At 35.9% G+C, this 20,916-nt stretch overlaps 1 protein-coding gene across 4 annotated transcripts in view; it reads right to left on the reverse strand.

Moving 5' to 3' along the window:
* LOC127807917 (glycerophosphodiester phosphodiesterase GDPD4) overlaps positions 1-18,306 on the reverse strand; it is a 53,906-nt gene extending 35,600 nt beyond the window's left edge. For 3 of the 4 annotated variants that reach the window (XM_052346145.1, XM_052346144.1, XM_052346142.1), the window contains exons 1-2: positions 18,027-18,306; positions 15,094-15,180 (exon numbers count right to left, since the gene is read on the reverse strand). In XM_052346145.1, the coding sequence (XP_052202105.1) occupies positions 15,094-15,180; positions 18,027-18,206 (267 nt within the window). In that variant the 5' untranslated portion in view covers positions 18,207-18,306. The remainder of the gene's footprint in view (positions 1-15,093; positions 15,181-18,026) is intronic. The other variant, XM_052346143.1, reaches the window with a different exon arrangement.
* Between the last annotated feature and the right edge of the window lie 2,610 nt (positions 18,307-20,916).

Genomic DNA, 20,916 nt, shown 5'->3' on the forward strand with positions numbered 1-20,916 from the left:
CAATTAAGGCCTTCAGAGGATTTTTGGGACTCACCGGGTACTAGCGTCGGTTTGTGAGGGACTACGGGGTGATCAATAAGCCACTCACAAATTTGCCAAGGAAGGAGGGTTCATCTAGAATGAGAAGGCCAAGGAGGCCTTTAAGCTACTTAAAAAGGCAATGAGTGAAGTGCTTATCCTAAGTTTATTTGACTTCAACAAACCCTTTGTATTGGAAATAGATGCAAGCAACAATGGAGTGGGAGCAATGTTAATGCAAAAGGGCAGGCCCTTAGCCTTCATCAGTTAAGCATTAGCCCCTAGACACCTTGGCCTGAGTGTATACAACAAAGAACTACTAGCAGTCCTAATAGCGGTTGACAAACGAAAGCACTATCTCGAAGGGGGGCAATTTATCATTAAGACAAATCATGAGAGATTGAAATTCTTGCTACAACAGAAGCCTACATACTCACTTACAGAAGAAGGGAATGTCCAAATTGATGGGATTAGTGTCAAGACCCTAGGATGTATAATAACTTATAGTAGGGTTAAGTGTAGCAAATTATCCCTCAAGAGGAATAATTGATTATGTTAAGTTGTTAGCAATAGTTGTTTTGCTTCTTATATTTTATGTTAAAGCTATTGAAGTAGCTATATAAAGCTACTAGGGCTGTAGTAGATGCATTATTCAAAAATATCAATTGAATCTTCTGATTTCCTCTCACCAAACTCTCTCTCTCTCGGATTTGTCTCTTTCTTGCCACAACCCTAGGGTTTGAATAGGAATTTAGAAGAAATGGAGGGAAATTAGACTGAAAGAGGGGAAGATTCCTTGGGTTTGTGACAATTCTCTCCCTCAGCTTCTCTTCCTCTCTTTCTCCCTCCCAATTCTCTCTAATTCTCCTTCTCAATCTCCCTGTTTCTTCTGCCTCTTCCTATTTTTCCCTCTCTTTCTCTAATTATGCCCCCATTCTTCCTAAAATCTGCCCTAATTCTCTGCTGAAACCCTAGGCGAACCCTAGGATCCTAACAATTTGGTATCAAAGCTGTTAATCCTCAACTGTGTTTTAGGAAGTTTTACGGTTAACCAAGGTGATTTCTAGAAACATTTCAGATAGAGTCGCTATAAGTCCGATGGTACGCAATTGTTAATAGCCTGGCACATCTAAGCAACAAGTCAGTGCAGCTAAATTCGACAAGCTAGGCAACTTTTCAACGATATAGGCAAACTCTCAAGGAGCTGCAACGAAGTCGATCACGAAGTTGGAAGTGGTTTCATAAACGACTACAGCAATCAATTCTCAATTCCGACAAATTTCGTTGGTTGCATCAGAGTCAATCAACATAGCAGGCGAATTCAGGCAGCCAATCATGAACCTGGAAGGTGAAGCAGGAGCTTGTCTCTCAGCTGTGAATTTCAGTAATTCTCGACTCAGAATTGTAGGCAACGCAGAGCAAGTGATTCCAACAATCGACGATTCACAACTCCAGCAATTCCGACAATTGCTTAGGTATCGATCACTCAACGACTGTTGCAGCAAGCCAGTCAGGAGGTGAAATCAGATCTATCGCTTAGCAGCTCATTTCGATCGAGAATTGAAGGTCACTAACTAGTGAGGCAATCAATCCTAAGAGGCGAATTCATAGCAACTGATACTCAGCTACTACAGTGGACTCCGATGAATTTCTGCATTCGAGACAATGAATCAAGGTTAGGCAATTCCGGCAAACCATGTGTTTGAGATAGATCAAGTCACAAGAAGTAAAACACAGCAATATTCAACTTGGAATTGAAGCGAAGTAGAGCAGTTGATTAGAAATTCTTGTTCGAATTTTGATAGTGAGGACCATACTAACTGTAAGAGGCGATGGAAAAGAAGTTTGATAATGCGAATAGTCAAATGCGTGAGGAAATAGGCAGTGTGATACTCGAAGAGATGCAGGGGTTTTTTTCAATGTTGTCTAAGATGTATCAATTCAGTATTCCAACTGAATTCTTCTATAAGTTGGGAGGAGATGTTTCAAATGACTATCGAAGTTCTAATCAAGAGATAATTGATTCGGATAATCAATCATCAGGATTGAACGACCATAATAGAGAACTCTTGGAGGAGAAAATGGTTGAAAGTGAGCCTTTGGAATATTCTAGCAAACAAAAAGAAAAAGATGTTGCTCAATTACCTACATTGGATCAAGAAATTCCAATTGAAAATTCATTCAATGGTGAGGAAGTTGGTGCTGGAGTCCTCCCACAAGATTCTAATTTACAGGAATTTGAGGAACAAACTGAAGTGAACCAGTTAATGTTAACTCAAGATTCCAGAGATGAAGAGAGATTGAACAAGGAGATCCGTGTATATCACATTTTACAATCACTGGAAGTTGATGATTCAGTTGATATCCAAGCTATAAATCAAATTGGAGATGAGAATTAGGATGAAGATAGCTTTCATGCATCATCTTAGAATGAACGACTTCCAACAATTGCCTAGGCCTTACGAAAATTTAATCCACCTCAAGAACTGAATCTGCCTAGATTTGTTGGATAATCGATCGCCTCACAGCAGTCACCTAGGGTTATAGAGTCAATTCTCTAAAACTGTCTCTTGAACCTGCCTTCACCTTTCTTGATCGACTGCAATAATACCTGAAATCACAGTCGAAAGCCGCCTTCAAGTTCAAGCCAAGATCTACTTGCTCTCTCTCAATTTCAATTGGTCTTTGTTTCCTTCAGAATCAGATCGAAAACGCTGCTCGCACTCACCTATCAATGCCAAGACCAATTGAGATCGTTAGAATCCAGGAATTCACCAACTCTGTAGACTTCACTAGAATCACACGAATCATTACTCAGCCAATTCTGTGGCCTTACATTGCTGCCAAGATCACCCAAGTAAACTACCAAAATTGCAAGAATCACAGCCAAGGAGCATTAGCCCTTATACCAATTGTCACATTCCTAGGGTTACTTAGGGTTGAGATTGGAATTAGAAATCAGAACGAGAGAATTGAAATGAGGGAGAGAAATTAACAAAAAGGGAGGGAGAAACCAGAGAAAACTGAGAGAGGGTAGGGAGAATTAGAAGGAAAAGATTTCAATCTCATTTCACACATAACATCCCATCCTCTTACAAGTAGCCCTTTCATAGACATAGCTAGCTGCTAACTGAATTCATAACACCAACATGCTCCCAATATATCACAAAATATCTCCTAACAGATTATTGTAACCCTATTACAATATTACCCATCTATTGCTCCTAGGGTCATGATAATTATGTTATAGATGTTCTTGTAAGAATAGTAGCAAGCAAAGACTTGTTGCCCCTTTGGTTTATTCTCTATCGATAATCTCATAAATTACAGTTTAGGAATCTTAAATAAAAGGAAAGAATAAAAAAATCATCCTAATTACAACTCATATGCACAAAAGTCATCTTGATTGCCTCCATAGAATCTACCACATTTGCCATTTACAGCTATAACAGTTGTCTGCTTAACTTACCCCTTGATTGTGATATTTCCAACACCTTTTATTTCCCTTTTTTATTCCAACACTCCCCCTCAAGCTAGTGAGTGGATGTCCTCCATTCCCAACTTGCCAGTAATCTCTTCAAATCTAGAAATAGATAATCCTTTGGTTAGAACATCAGCTAATTGGTTTTTTGATGTCACATAAGAGATAGTGATGAGTCCAATATCAATTTTCTATTTGATGAAATGTTTGTTCACTTCTACATGCTTCATTCGATCATGTTGTACTAGGTTGTGTGTTATACTGATAGTTGATTTGTTATCACAGTATAGATTCATCAATCTACTTTCAATCCTCAAATCCTTTAGGATTATTTTGATCCACAAAAGCTCACAAACCCCTAGAGACATAGCACAAAATTTTGCTTCTACACTTGACCTGGCTACCACATTTTGCTTTTTGCTTCTCCAAGTAACGAAATGACCTCCTATGAAAATGCAATAGCCTGTAGTTGACCTCCTGTCTATGAGAGATCCTACGTACTCAACATTAGTGTATCCTTCTATTATCAAATTACTTCATTTTTTGAATAAGAGTCTCTTTCCTGGAGTAGCCTTTAAGTACCTAAGAATTCTCTGAACTACTTGTAGATGCTCCTCCTTAGGACCATGCATGAACTAACTAACTACTCCCACAGTATAAGCAATGTCAAGTCTAGTGTGTGAGAGATAAATCAATCTTCCTACTAACCTTTGGTAATGCCCTTTATCAATAATTATTCCCTCCTTGCAGTCTTGGCTCATTCTATGATTCGGATCAATAGGTGTGCCCACTGGTTTGCATCCAATGGTACCTTTTTCCTTGAGCAAGTCAAGAATATACTTTTGTTGGCATATAAATATTCCTTGTCTTGAATAAGCAACTTCAATTCCAAGGAAATATTTTAGTTTCCACAATTCTTTCATTTCAAATTCTCGAGCCAATTGTGTTTTAGCCTCAATTTTTCTTCTTCATCACTCCCAATAACTATAATATCATCGACATATACCAATAGGACTGTAATCTTGTCCTTACTTGAGTGTTTCACAAATAAAGTGTGGTCAACATGACTTTGCTTACACCCGAACTGCATCATAGTCTTAGTGAATCTTCCAAACCAAACTCGCGGAGATTGTTTTAGCCCATACAAGACTTTCTTTAGTCTGCATACCTTATCAGGGCCATATTTGTCATCAAAGCTCGATGGTGGCTCCATGTACACCTCCTCTAAGTCTCCATGGAGAAATGCATTTTTTACATCATACTGTCGAATTTTCCATCCAAAATGAACTACAAGAGATAATAGGAGTCTTACTATGTTCATTTTTGCCACCAGTGCAAAGGTCTCCTGATAATCCACCCCATAGATTTGTGTGTAGCCCTTTGCAACTAACCTTGCTTTGTACCGTTTAATAGTCCCATCTGCCTTAAATTTAATAATGTAGACTTTGCAACCCATTGCTTTCTTTTCCTTAGGGCGCGCCACCATCTCCTATGTCTCATTTTTCTCCAAAGCTCTCATTTCCTCCTCCATGGCATATGTCAAGTTCCTGTCCCTTAAAGCATCATATACAGTTTTGGGTATTTGGGTTGAGTTTAAGGTAGAAAGAAAGCTTTTGTTCCGGGAAGATAGTCTATGTGAGGAGATGAAATGGGCTATAGTGTGTTGGGTACACTTTCATGTCCCTTTTCTCCAAGCAATAGGAAGATAGAGATCACAATTTGATTCAGTATCACAAATAGTAGTGCTATTAGTTTCATAATTGAACAAGTTCAAAGTGTTTGCATTACCTAGGCTTGGAGTTGATTCTTGGACTTGCTTAAGCAGCTGTGAGGGTTATATTTTCCTTGAATACTACTTCAATGTCTTTAAAGGGTTATGGGTTTGCACTTGTTCATGGACATTGGCAATGTCAATGGTAGGTTCAGGAACATTGGTAGTGTCATTGGTAGGTTCAATGGCATTGGTATGGTCAAGAACATTTACAGTGTCATTGGCATGTGGTTCAATGTAATTGGCAGGTTCAAGGACCTTCGCAATGTCATTGGTAGCTTTAATGGGCAGGTTCAAGGACCTTCGCAATGTCATTGGTAGCTTTAATGATGTCCGTGTCAGCTGTTGTAACGTTCTTTGGGGTAGTGATATCTTCCATTTCTGCAATCCGGTCCATTGTTTCTGGAGTGATAACACTGGGAAAGGGTTGAGATGATGACGATTTATCAAAAATGTTTGTATTTAGGTCATTTAGTTCGAGAAAGGGAATGGAAACAATGAAATGTTACACATCCTCATTTCTAGATTGTTGCCCCTGAAGATGAGTGTGAGGAGTTCTATAGAGAGGTTGGGACTCATGAAATGTGACATCAAGAGAGACATAGGTGCATCGACTAGAAGGATCATAACATTTGTAACCCTTTTTGGTAAAAGAATAACCAACAAAGATGCACTTTTGTGCCCTTGGGTCCAATTTAGATCTAAGTCTTGTGAATATGCACAAAAGCAACACAGCCAAATACTTTTGGGGACAGATTTCTAGTAGACACAAGGTATGGAAAATGGTTGGACAGAGTATGTATGGGACTGAGATTGGCTAGGACTTTAGAAGGAAGACGACTTATGAGATAAGTAGCTGTTAGAACTACTTTCCCCCATAGGAATTTTGGAGCATTGGATCGAAAAAGAAATGCTCGAGTGACTTCTAAGAGATGACAATTTTTCCGTTCTGCCACCCATTTCTTGTGGGGTTTCAATACAGGAAGATTCATGCACAATACCCTCCTTGATAAGAAAGGAAGAGAGAGTTTGATTGAAATAATCCTGGGCATTATCTGAGCGAAACCTTCTTATTCTTGCTCCAAACTGAGTAAAATCATTTTTTGAAATTGAGAAAGCAATGAATTAACCTCATATTTGTCTTTCATCAAAAACAACCAAGTAGTCCTAGTGTAATCATTAATAAAAGTAACAAACCACCTAGCCCCATGAATATTAGAAATCTTTGCAGGCCTCCAAATATCAGAATGTATCAAGGTAAAACACTGACTGCATTTTATTGAGGTGATAGGAAAGGAGGTACAACAATGTTTAGCAAATTGACACACTTCACATTGAAAATCTGACATAACTAGACCATTAAACAATAATGGATACATATGTTTTAGGAGGGGGAAAGGAGGATGACCAAGACGAAGATGATGTGCAAGATCATTTGTTTATTAGCTGTGGCTACAAGAGCTTGGGAGAAATGAGACTGGGTTCCCTTTATTTGACCGCTGTCCAAATTCTCAAGGTAGTATAACCCGTCACATTTTCTAGCAAATCCAATCATCTTCCCCAAGACTTGATATTGAAACACACAATGAGAGTCAAAGAATGTTAGTTTGCAATGAAGGTCTTTAGTGATTTTTTGGACAGAGATCAGATTAGTTGAAAGACAAGGGATATGAAAAACATTGGTAAGAGTTATGGAAGGGGTAAGATGTAGACTTCCTTATCCAGCAATAGCAGTAGGAGAGCCATCAGCTATAGTAATTTTCTGGTGTCCTTGGGTTGGTTTATATGAATCAAAGAGAGAGATATCATAAGTCATATGATCAGTAGCCACGGAATCTACAACCTATCTATCTATTTTAATATGTGATGCCTTAAAAGAGTTGGTCATAAGACACATACCACTTTTGACAATGGAACAAGAACCTGTAGATTTGTCGAGAGATTCAAGGAGACGTTTCAATCTTTCAATATCTTCTTTGTTAAGTTCTGTGGATTCCTCCTTGTCTAGCTAAGGAGTGTTAATTAGTGACTGCTCTTTGTTGGCCACATTAGCTTGGCTGCTCCCTTGGCCCTTGAATCCTCCTATCCGTGCCAAAACTTGGGCTTTTCCATGTAGTTTAAAGCAATTTTCTCGAGAGTGGCGAGGTTTGTTGCAGTGGGTGCACCACAGTCCATCTTTGCTGGATTGTTTTCTTGCTTTTGCTGGCCTCCAATTTCCTTTATTCCCTCCTTCACTTGGTCGACAAGTAACCATTGTTGCAGCCTCTTGTATACAAGGTTCCAACATAACCCCTCATCGACTCTCTTCAGCACAAACAATTGAAAAACATTCACAAAGAGTTGGTATAGGAACCTTACCAAGGATTTGAACTCTGATCTTATCATACTCAGAATTCAAACCTACAAGGAATTCAAATACTCGATCATTTTCTAGCAACCCTTAAGACCACTTGAATAATATAGCTGCATTCCAGTTTCAGACCTCAGTTGTGGTCGATTTCAAGCCAAAATCCATTCATCTGATTGTAATATTCAGTGACAAACATGCCCCCTTGTTGAGTAGAACTTACTTGTTTTTTTAGCTCATAGATCAAAACTGCATCCTTCTTTTTGGAGTAAGTCTGTTGCAGATTCTCCCATATTTCTTTTGCTGTGGTAAGGAACATCAAGTTTTTACTAATCTCTAATTTCACGGAGTTCCATAACTAGGACATAATCACGGCATCTTCTTCATCCCATGCCTTGAATCCTTGATCTGTTTCTTTTGGGCTGGGATCGAGAAAAGTCCGAACTACCTGACTCCACTGCAGGTAGTTGGTTCCATCAAGCCGATATAGAGGATTTACACTTTGGAGATCGCTTCAAGTTCCTGCTACAATAGCAGTCGTAGGTGCAGCCAATATCTCCCCCATAGTAGTTGAGATAGAATCTTGAGAAGTAGTTGACATATTGTGATGAAAAAAAAAATATGTAGAATGATTGGGGGAAGGCTGCAATGAGGGCAAAATAGCAAGGTGGCAATGAAGGCCTTAGAGACAATGAAGGCTGGAAAAAAATTCCCTAGAAAGATGGCTCTGATACCATGTAAGAATGGTAGCAAACAAAGACTTCTTGCCCCTTGGGTTTATTATCTATTTATAATGTAGTGGCCCACTACCGGATAGTCCCGCTAGCGTAGGATATCCGAAAGGAGGTCATCACAAGTGTGATATAGAACAATAACATACAACACCATAATACTATCCTTAGATAAACTCAGCGGAAGCTAACATAAAGGTTTACAACATCTTAGACCATAGTCTAAACAAAATGAAATACAAGGGCACTAACAAATTTTACAACATAAAATTTCCTCACACTTGCCCTCATCACAAATGCTAACATAGACCATCTAATTTGGAAGGTCTTTGTACACTTCTAACCCTGTGCTTTAGCCCCACTGGGCTCGCCCTCAACCACTGCCCTACTTGTACCTGGAATGACATGAGAGTAAACAAGGTGAGCCACAAGGCTCAGCAAGTGTATTTATAAAGCATGGAGATATAGAATCAAAGGCAGGGATAATCAAGATAGAATAAACAACTCTATGAGAAGATATTAGTATAACGCGACTCATAAGTTCTCCGTTTACATTAATTTCCCATGCCGTGATTATTACATATATTATGCACTCGTTCCCATGCTCATGCATATGCACCAATAGTAGGGAATTTTTCCGCATAATTCTCAAGGCTCTCACGGCCTATATATATATATATATATATCCATTCATGAATATATATGCATCATGAAAATACATCAACAAATGATAACAAATTGAGCCACGCCTTCTGGGTTGATGGCCACCTCACCCGCGTCAAGCGCTCATAGGATATCCTTTCTCATCCACGGACTTAGCCGTCGCGCAAAATAATAGGTGCGCAAATCAGTATAATCATGCATCACATATGCATATCCCCATTTCATGTCAATCCTCAATGATTAAGAAAAATCTCAAATCATGCTTAACATGCACAATTACATAAATTAAAGTGTGCACTATCTTATGATCACAGGGTAAATTTTAATACATTTATTTACTCATACTTATAGAAATGCCCAAACCAATATTTACGGTATATTTTTACCCCAATAATAATCGCAAGGAATCAAAATTTATACATGCAAGAAACACTAAATCTTGCATGACACTAGACCCTAATGAATAAATGTCATTCCTTAAGAAATGTAGGGTGACACAAAACCCTGTTTAGATTTTTGCAATGTTCAACAAGAAAACGAATTAATATTGCAAGATTTATCGAAATAAGGAAAATAAAACCCTTTTATCCAACAGTGAGGGTTATCAAGAATAATTCAAAAAAACAATGGAAGAACTATACAAAAATCATAATTTTAAACGTAGGAATGATAGACTACATAGGAAGAGTTGAATAACAACATATTTCAGAAATTTCCAGATTTCAAGCATATTTTCAAAAATCCAATCTGGGCTCAATATTTGGTCAAATACCACAAACGATATACCAAATTAAAGCCTAATGAGTCTAGTTTCTGGAACATCAACTGGATTTGAAATCGGAAATAACCACAAGGAGATATTCCACAAAAACCGAAACAAGGCAGAATTTGTAACAGTAATTTACAGAATTCTACATAGAATTCAACAAGGTTGTTATGGGTACAAATCATAACCAAAAATTTCAAATCTTATACCGAATCGAAGCCCATGAAGTCTATTTTATAGAAAAAATAAATGGATCACAATTTGGATATAACCACAGAGCATTATACCCCAAAAACCGAAGCAAGAACAGATTATTCAAAAACAGAGCAGAAAATTTCCAGATTCTGGGCAAGAATTTACAAGGATACTGTAGGCTCAAAACACAGCCAAAAATTCTAAAAAATTTACCAAATGAAGATTATCAAGTCTAGTTTATACAGAAACAAACGGATCTTGAATCGGATATAACCACAGAGAGTTATACCCTAAAGAGTACAACAAGGTCAGTTTACTCGAAAGCAGTAAAATTTCCAGATCTTAGCAGGGATTTACAAGGCTATAACATGATCAAATCTTAGTCAAAAAATTCGATTCTTGTGTCTAAAATGAAGCTTAAGATGTCTAGTTTACAACCCAACAAACGGATCTCAATTTGGATATAAACACAAGGAGTTATAGACCAAAGAACATAACATGGTCAGTGAATCCGAGAATAAGAATTTAAGAGCAACAACTTAAAAATGAAGGAAACAAGCCTTCTAAGATGGAAACAAGGTTGAAGAACTTGCATTAAAAGATAAACAAGAGAAGAAGAACTTACACAATCATAAGGAGAAGAAGAAGAAAAAGATCTTGCGTATGAAACAAGAAGGAAGGGAACTTGCCTTAGATGGTTGCAAAATCCAAAGAGATGAAGACACCCTTCAAATTGGAAATTCTCCACTTGAAGCTCTAATGAAGAAGAACAATGGAGGAAGAAGAGACAATCGGGAGAGGGAGAAGAAGAAGGGAACAAGAAAGTAAGAAGAAAGAAAAGGAGGGAAAAATGTGGGAAACTTGTCTCCCAACTCCTTCCAATCCATCTCCCTTTTCATTTTTCCTAATTTGCCCCTCGTACTAATACACACAATTCACATATCTCTTACCCATTTTGGTCATTTTACCATTCTCTTAATCTTTTTTTCTTTTTAATTAAGATACCATTCTCTATGCCCATGGCCCAAGCCCAAGTCAAAATATATAGCCCAAGCCCAAGTCAAAATATATGGCCCAATCCAATTAAGGCCCAATGGACTTTTCTTGAGATTTGGATTCAACCCAATTCATTTACACTTAAGATTTAATTATTTATCAATGGTCTAATTCAAATAAGGCCCAAACCCATTTAGCCCACAACTTTGAGACTTTTTCACACCAAATATTATTTTCATTAATTTACCCCCATTACCAACTCATATAATATTCTTAACAATTAATTAATAAAGGCAACAACTCTAATGTGCAAACTAAAATACCCATAACACCTAGACCCACTAACGGGTCGTTACATATAATCTCATAAATTACAACTTAGGAATCTTAAACAAAAGGAAAGAATACAAAAGTCATCCTAATTACAACTCATACACAAAAGCCATCCTGATTGCCTCCATAGAATCTTCAAAATCTGCCATTTACAGCTGTAACAACTACATGCTTGACTTATCCCTTGATTGTGATATTTCCAACACCTTCTATTTCCCTTTTTTATTCCAACAGTTCTCTACAAAGGGGTTAGGTGAGTGGTTACTCTTGCACTAGTATGCATCAAAATCAATCCCATGCATCTTGAAATTTGTTTTGATACGATAAATGTTCTCAATCTCGTTACTTGATATATATATATGCCTAAACTGTTGATTTTAAAACAAATTGAGAATAGGAATTTAATAAATCATTTTGAAAAGATTATTAATGATGTTAGCATGTGGTTATAAACTGTTGTGGAACCATTAGGGAAATCCAGGAGGTTATTCTAGCAACTGAAATTCAGTTATCTTTATGGTGTCATAGGGGATTTTAGTTTCTCAAATAGAAGGAGATGAACTAATTATTCTAGTCACGTTTCATTGGATACTTGGGGGTAGATCCCAAGGGCATTACCAAGTCCCCATGTACATTGATTGGATCCAAGGCTATACTACCATAGGGATATTTATAGGGGTTTGAAATTGATTATTGAATATTATGGTTTCCTTGATTTATTGGTGATTTTTATACAATGTGGAAATTGTTAGCTACACCATGTGGTGTGTTATGATTCTTTATTGATGATACTTGTTGCATGGGAAAACACTAGGGAATCTTTGAAACTGAATTTTGTTTATTATATGTATGAAACTCTCTATTCTTGAAGCTAAATCTATTATGTGAAACAACTTTCACTAGGCTTTAAGCTCATCACTCTCCCTAAAAATTTTTCAAGTGAGCACAATAAGTGGGGTCAGACGTAGACTTGGATCGGGGATTAACACTGGACTCAGTTTGAGGTAGTTTAATTTTCAATTATATTGTCGATGGTTTCAATTATATAATCATTAAGGATGCTAGTGGTTTTTATTTCAATTTATATCTTTTGTAAGATATTGTGGATTTTTTATGAAGACTAATGAGTGGAACCTAGGCTTCGTAAACTTTAAGTCTTGGCTTAAGGTTCATGGCTAGTCATACAACCCGTAGAAGGGGGTGAGACCACGAGTTGTATAACCAACCATGAACCTTAGGCCAAGACTTATAGTTCACGAAGTCTAAAAATCCTCATATTTACATAACTAGAATAACTGAAAATTAAACTATCACAAATTGAGTGCACTAATAATCCCTGATCTGGTTCAACGTCTAGCCCCCTAATCTTGTTTACCTAAAAATATGTTACAGTTACAGTGGTGAGTTTAAAGCCTAGTGACAATCACCCCGTATAATATATCAATACCAAAATAAAGAATTTCATGCATATATAATAAAAACAAATTTCAATTTATAAATATTTTACCAATATTCCCCATGCAACAAGTATCACTAAATAAAAATCACATCATAACAAATGGTGTAGCAAATAATTTTCCATGGTGTATAAAGCATCAATTAACCAAGGGAACCACAACAATAATAATCGATAACCAGTTCAAACCCCCAATAAAGATCTCAATGGGCAGTATAGCCTTGGATCCAAAATGTTCAATGGGACCTAGTAATTCCCATGGGATCTATCCAAGTACTTGGTGGAGTGTGAAAAAAATAATCAATTCATCTCCTCCAGTTGAGCAATTAAAATTTCCATGGCACGTATCGATGCCCGAATTTCAATTGTCGGAGTAACTCCTACCTTCCCCAATGGTTCCAAAATAGATAAATCTTCATTCTCAATTTGTTTTTAAATCAACAATTCAAGAATATATATCAAATAACGAAATTGAGAACATTCATTATATCAAGTAATTTTCAACATGCAAGGGATTCATTTGAAATCATATTAGTGCAAAAATAACCACTCACCTAACCCTTGTAGAGAAAATCCATAAATAATCCGATAGCTTTACTTCTCTCTCATGCTCATAGCTAAGTTTGATGATTTAGTCCTCCTCTAAGCTTGTATTTATAAGCCTCTTAGGTTTTATCCAAATCCCTTTTGCTTTTGGATTCAATTTCCCCTTCTATTTCTAATTCCCTAATAAATCATAATCCTTATCAAATCCTAACCAACTAATACATAAGTTTTTCTTCTTATTTATCCTCAAAATTTACACTATTAATCATAACCCTTTTCAACAAGGAATTAGTTTGTCTCCAAACTTTAAATGAATAATTTCCTCTTCTACAAGGAACTGATGTGTTTCCAATTCCTTAATTAATCCTTATCCTTCTCAAGTCATATTCAGAAATATCCATATATGTTTATGATTTATCTCTCAATTACCCTTAGAGTCAATCCTAATCCTTTTCAAATTCAAATTCTCTTCCGATAATATATATATATATGTATATAATAATTATGATTTTCCCTTTATATATTCTAGACTTAATCAAGTTTAATTCAAAATTCCAACCCCATTTAAATCCTCTACAACTAGGATAATCCCTCCAACTAGGATAATCCCTCTTATCTCAATCTCCATTTAGAATCTGAACTCAATTACAATTTCTTTGCAACTTTAACTTATCCTAATTTACACTGGCTTTAGAAATTCTATTTCCTCTTCAATTTTGGTTTCCCTCTTAAATGTCTTTTTCTAAAAATTTGGGTGTTACAGGGGATGTGACAATATTTCTGTTGAAACACCAAAATTTCAATTCTAGTAATTGTGTCATTTTGGTAGGGAACAACAAAATTTCAGCCATTCAGGTCAGACCAAAAGAACAAATTCTTGTTGGTTGTGCAAAATATTATCATGAACACCAATTGGAGACCTATAGGGGCTTCCTTGGTTAAGCTAAGAAAATCTTGTGAAATCCTACAATGAGTAATAGATATCTGATACCAAAATATCATCATGAACACCGGTTGAAGACCTATAAGGACTTCTTTGGTTAAGCTAAGAAAATCTTGTGAAATCCTACAATGATTGACATAGATATGTGATACCAAAACAGTTATTGCTGTAAAGGCAAAGACAAGTTGGCTAGGTTTATCCTGTCTTATGCAATCTATCTCAAAATTGGAAAGGTACAAAAAGGGGGGAAAAAAAAAAGTTAGAAAATTCTGAACCCTGCAACACTATAATCCATAAAATACTGGAGTTTTTTTTCAAAATTTTGAACTCTCGTAAAAAAATGACATGATAAAACTCAAACAAACTCATTCACAAACTAAAACTCTCCTTCAAATCAAAACAAGGGATGAAGGCAGGAAAACTAAAAAAAAAAAATGCTAATGCAGTTTCAAAAATAGAGCTGAAACCACCAAGGCAGTTTCAGCTTTAAAGTGCCTTGATCTGTTCACAGATGCACAAATAATTAAAGGCAAATTTGAAACAGCCCATTCAGTTTCAGCTCAAAGCTGAAACTGCAAGAGCGGTTTCAGTTCAAAAGATGAAATCACCTTGGCAGTTTGAGCTCTATTTTTAAGACATCATTAGTGGTTTTTGTTGTCTCAACACCATCATACTTGTTTACACAAGGCAAGTGATTGATTTGACTGAGAGTTTTAGTGAGGGAATTATTTAGCCCAGGTTTTATTTTGTTAAATTTTTTAAGAGAGTTTAAAATTTAGAAAAAAAAAAAACTCTAAAATATTATAAAACCTGAAGTCGAGTATCAAAAAAGAGACGCGTAGCATACTGTATTTGGAAAGGCATTGGTCGAATCACCACCATGAGCGCATACTAGAGGAGGACCATTCAACCAACTGCACTGTCTTAGTTGTGTCTGCACAAAAATGGGCAAGGTGTGAACCCATAACTCAAAATTTACTTTTATTTATCCTTGACAACAATGTATATAAAAAGTATTAATTACATCTAATGGACAAATGCAAAAGCCACTTTTCCAAAGCATAAATGGGCAACTTGAAGTAACATAACTGCAGGACTGCAAAAACAGATTAAGAGAAATGCTCATTTCATATATAGGCTACACAGAACACACGGTTGCAAGTGCATGCTTAGTGTCACATTCTTACAGGGCGCAATTTTAAAAAGTGACATACAACAAGGATTAATTAATCAAAATACATCTTATCTCCTCCCAATAAGAAATTGTGACCCATAGGCAACAGCATATGCACCAACTTCCACTATCAAGCCATCTCACGTCAAGTGAAAGCAATGGCCGTTGTTCACCTCTAACCTCAAATGGCACTCCTAACAGAATAATAGACTAGTTTTGAGGTTAAACAAGAGGAACCCAAGGTAATGAAGTTTAGAACCACTGAACTTGATCAGGAAGTGTCTCCTTGGAAAATACTCCAAAACTCATATACTAAATTCTATCACAAGGAAGACCATACTTGTAAATATCTCAACAAAGTTGATTCCTAAGGAAATGATCAATCTTTAGGTGATACTGATGCATATAAGGACCAACAATAGAAGGCTATAAGACATGGTTCCAGTCCCTCACCTGCTTAATTATTTTCAGTTTCATGAAACCTATTTACATTATATGCAATATTCAATAGAATAAGCAATTTGGTCAACCTTATTTCAACACCTATGCATGAGACAATACTATTTTTTTTCTTTAATAATTGGAACTTTATTTAAATAAAAAAATTACTATGCGGGACCAGTTGTGGCATCATGTGGTAATCTCCCAATTGAGTACCCTAGGCATACTATAAGAAGATAACGTTAGAAAGGATGAAAATGACTGTGTTGAACATTGTTAGTTTAAAACTTACTCTCTCAGATGGCATTGTGGATTTTTTATAGAAACTTATTCATTGAGGAGTAGCATTGGAAGCCTACCCTTCTTGGGATTGAGTTTAATTCTATTTTGGAGGATGAAAAAAAGGTAATTTTAGCTCTCCATAGTTTTGTAATTGAGACAAAGTGTATGGTCTCAACAGGTTCACTATAGATTCTTACAGCAGTATTGGTTTGTGAATGGGAGAGGTGTGATAAAACTTTGGACAATTTTATAACAGATCAAAATTCAAGAAAAGCCTAAATACTTCTTGTCTTGCTCTCATTCCTGGGGGGTTGCATATGATTGAATGATTTTAGACCCATTATCCACATAGCCAATGTTTATAAGATTCTAGCCAATGTCCTAGCTTCTAGTTTTTGCCTTCCTTTGCTCTGAAGCTGTATTGGGGCTTTGCATCAAGTTAGCTAAGAGAGAGCTTGTACATAAGGGCGTAGTGTGTCACAGACTGATTTTAGTGGTTAATTTCTAAGCAAATGCCACGCAGACACAACAAGGACATGACGCAGGTGGTTGCATGGCATGCCTACTTCAACATCACATTGTTTATACCATGAAAGCGCCATGCAAGCATTACATAATGCAACTAGGAGGGTTGCATGGCACACTACATGACATCTGCATTGTGGTAAGTCAAGCAAGAGCTAGGCAAGCACAAAAAATGATGACCTGGAAAGCTGCATGGCACATTGCATGGCGATTATATTTGGAAAGTCCCAGCCTACTCCATGCTACTCAAAGATATTCTAAAACTGTATAGTATTATCTAGTATCCTTTTGTAATACGAATAATTAGGTATATGGAAAGCCAAGAGTCTAAGTGTATGGAAGGTCATCTTTTGTAGGCTGTAGGATCATTTTGATCCTAGTCATAGGTTTAGGATGTGGGAGCCCATATAAAGCCCATCCGCCCTCATATGTAATCTACCTCTAAAGTTCTCTAATAAGAATTGTAACTGAAGAGCTTCTTTCTCCAGTGTGATAATCTTGTGAGTTTCAATCTCTAAGAGCCTAGCTTTTCCAAGTGTGATCCAAGGCACACAAGTGCGGTGTGGGGTGCTTTCCACACACAAGGGTGAAAGGCAAGGACAGGAGGAGGCACCTAGTTAAGCGTCACATGAACCACTTAAGGGAATGGTTCACAACGTTTAAGTTGTCGGGAAGATTGGAGTCGTGTCAAGAGATATCAGAACTATTCAGGTCTTGGCAAGTGGCTAACATAGAAAGTTAGAAACTCTTGCTCACCTTTGGTTTGTAAATTTGGGTCACTCCATACTTGTCAACCCATGTGAGAGGACGTGTCGGTATATTCTAAACAAAGCTTAAAAGCTATGAGAGGTTTTTCAAAGTTCATCTTAGTCTAATATAGTTGATTGACCTTCCCTTTGTTATGAGAGGTTTTGAGAGGAAGGCCATCAATATATACATATATATATATATATATAGAGAGAGAGAGAGAGAGCATCGAGTTTAGAAATATGACAAGTTCTTTTTTTATTTTTTTTGGTAGTTTCTACAGGGAAAATCAAAGCCAACTGCAAATAGAAATTTTAAAGCATAAATTACATAATAATCATGAGAAATGAAACCATAACATCTACAAAAATAGAAAATTGGGGAGAGTTTCCCCCTTTCAAAAGTACGGCCGTAATCATAGAAAATCAGAGAATACATGTATTGCATACGCAAACGCCTCTTCATTGAGAAGCCAAATAGATCAATCAGAAAGCCCACAAACTAGTCCTATAAAAATGAGTCCGACACCTACCTAATGGATGCAAATAAGAGTATATATCCATATATAGTTGTACGCATATGTATGTACAAAGAGAGAAGGATGAAGAAACCTGATGAAAGCGCTTGAGTTTGAAGTGGAAGAAGATGGGGGGAAGAATGGCAATTACGGCAAGGCAAGTGAGAAGCAAACAAAACGATCTTCGAGAAGTGAAAACCCTACGATTAGGATTCCGCCACAATCCATGTCTCTGTTGTAACTGTTGCCTCCTTCCAGGTCTTGGGATCGACATTTGAGAACAAGCACGAGCGAGGGAAAGGGAGAGAGAGAGAGAGAGAGATGAAAGCTTCGTCGGTTTCTTTCAGACTGAACGAATCGGAATGAAACATAAACAAGAGGATATCGAATGAGATCATTTTTCTCATTAAATTGAGTTATTTAAATAACCAATTATAAAAAAAAAAAAAAAGCAATAAAATAACTTATTGTTGTAAGGATAAATAAGGAACTAGTCGATAATTATCTTAATTTTGTTTTTTTAATTTTATATATTGTAAGAATATGTTTTTTTATTTATTTATAATTTATAGTAGCTAACTCAAACGTTACTACTTGCCACTATTACGAGCAAGTTTATAATGTGATTTAAAAAAAAAATCAAAACTTTAGAAAAACAATAGAGAATAAAAATATGTACAAACATACATCCTACTAAAAATTTCTTGTATAAACTCTTTTTTATCTCAAATAAACTTGTATAGGCATCCCCTATATAGCGGATCCAAGAAAAAAAAATATGAGTTTTTATAATATTTTTGGTATTAATATATTAAGAGAGTGGTGTAAAAATAAATAGGGATGTAATATAAAAATAAAATAAAATAACGCAATTTAACACGGGAATGTGAGTTAGGGACATGGGGTGGCTACCAATACCCTAGAATTTTCCCAAAATATGTATAAGCATCCAACATATACTATAAATACACTATAAGAAAACAATTGTTTAAAAACAAATTTAGAAACGAATTTTGAGATGGATTTTTAGTTTGAGACGGATTCTGGTCCGACGCAAAAATGTTTTCACAAAATTTAAAACGGATTTTGAGACAGATTTTTCCGTCTCAAATTTGAGAAGGATTTTGAAACTACCATTTTCATCTCAAATTTGAGATGGATTTAGAGACGGATTTTTTCGTCTCGAAATCTATCTAAAATTTGAGAGGGATATTAAGACGGATTTTCTATCTCAAATTTGAGACGAATTTTTCCGTCTCAAAATTCATCTCAAATTTGAGAGTGATTTTTAGACAGGTTTTCAATCTCAAATTTGAGACGGGTTTGTTTTGTTTTAAATTTTAGACGAATTTTTTTGTCTCGAAATCCGTCTTAATTTTGAGAGGGGTTGTGAGATGAATTTTTTCGTCTCAAATTTGAGAGAGATTTTTCCGTCTCTAAATTATTTAGAGACGGAAAAATCCCTCCTAAATTTTAGATGGATTTTTTCATTCTGTCGATTTTTCAGAGGGATTTTGAGATTGATTTTTTCGTCTCTAAATCTGGCTCAAATTTAAATATAATTAAAAAATAATAATTTAATTTTCTTTTAAAAAAATTTAAAATTCAATGTGATAAACACATATACGAACTAAAAAAATTCATCCATACCATACAATAAATCCATAGAGTAATACACATTATCCATAAATATTAAAAATACATCATAAAATCTATCATCCATACTAATAACACGTCCATAAATAGTAAAAATACATAATACATTCTATCATCTATACAAATAACGGATCTTTTTAATGATCCAAAGGATCCGGGGGCGGTAATGATGAAAACGACGATAGGGGAAGCAACCTACCTTCAAGGGCTGACAAACGATCATGAAAGAATTCAATAGCTGTCCTAACAGCTTATTAAATTTGCTCTGTCAATGAGCTCAATGACGACGGCGGTGGCGATAGTGGTGATAGGTAGTAGGAACCAGAGATGGCATACACTTCTGACCCCATCCCATAGACGTGACCCTTTTTCTTGCCACCCGTAACCTCCAACCATATTGATCTCTCATCAAATACTGGCTGCGAGGGCTGGATAGCGTCATTATCTTTTGGTTGGCCAAATGCCGATGCCTGTGATAATGCTTCTCGTTGTCGCGTTTGGAAGTCAGCCTGCAAGCATCATAGATATATGAAATAAGTTTTATTATCAAAATGTCAGTTAACCATAATAGAATAATATAAAAAAACACAAATAATGTATACTTACATAAAAATTCTCAGACCTCTTATCAACAAATCTCGAACTGTCTCTCTTTCTATGCGTTGTGAGAAACAACTCAACCTATGTGGGTGGGCAACCAAATTGCTTCGACTGCAAAGGAAAAAAAAATGTGTTCATGCAAAAAATGTTGTTTCTTAAAAAATAATTAAGTAAAATAAAAATAATAAAAAATATAAAATATAAAATATTACCAGTCTTTTCTTATGCTCCGACATGGGAATGGAACCACAAGTATGCATATTGCCCCAGACATCTGAAGCTCAATTTTTCTTTGCCTTTTCAGACTTGTCTTTGAATTCTGCAGAATTTCAATACTCTTTTAGGGCTTCAAATACAGACAGACACATCCAACCTGGTTTTTTAGTCAAATCTTTGTGGACACGAAATAATATGTTCGTCATACGGTCGGAAGCAGTATTTTCAAAATTAATCATGATTTGATGTTCCAATTCACTATCCCATGACCAGTTCTTCTGTAATGTTAAGATAAAAGAGAAATTACAAAAAAATAAAATAAAATTAAAGCAAGAATATGTGCTAAAAAAAATTAATGTTCCAATTCACTCATATAATACACGTGTTAAGAAAAATTCTTAAATAAAATATGTTTCTAAGCATTGACACAGTCAGGCATAAAAAAATGGATACAATAATTAGAAAAAACATAGATACAAATAATAAAAAAATATTTAAATATTGCATACTAC

This window comes from Diospyros lotus, chromosome 8 (assembly GCF_014633365.1).
Source record: "Diospyros lotus cultivar Yz01 chromosome 8, ASM1463336v1, whole genome shotgun sequence".
In the NCBI taxonomy this organism is placed as follows: domain Eukaryota; kingdom Viridiplantae; phylum Streptophyta; class Magnoliopsida; order Ericales; family Ebenaceae; genus Diospyros; species Diospyros lotus.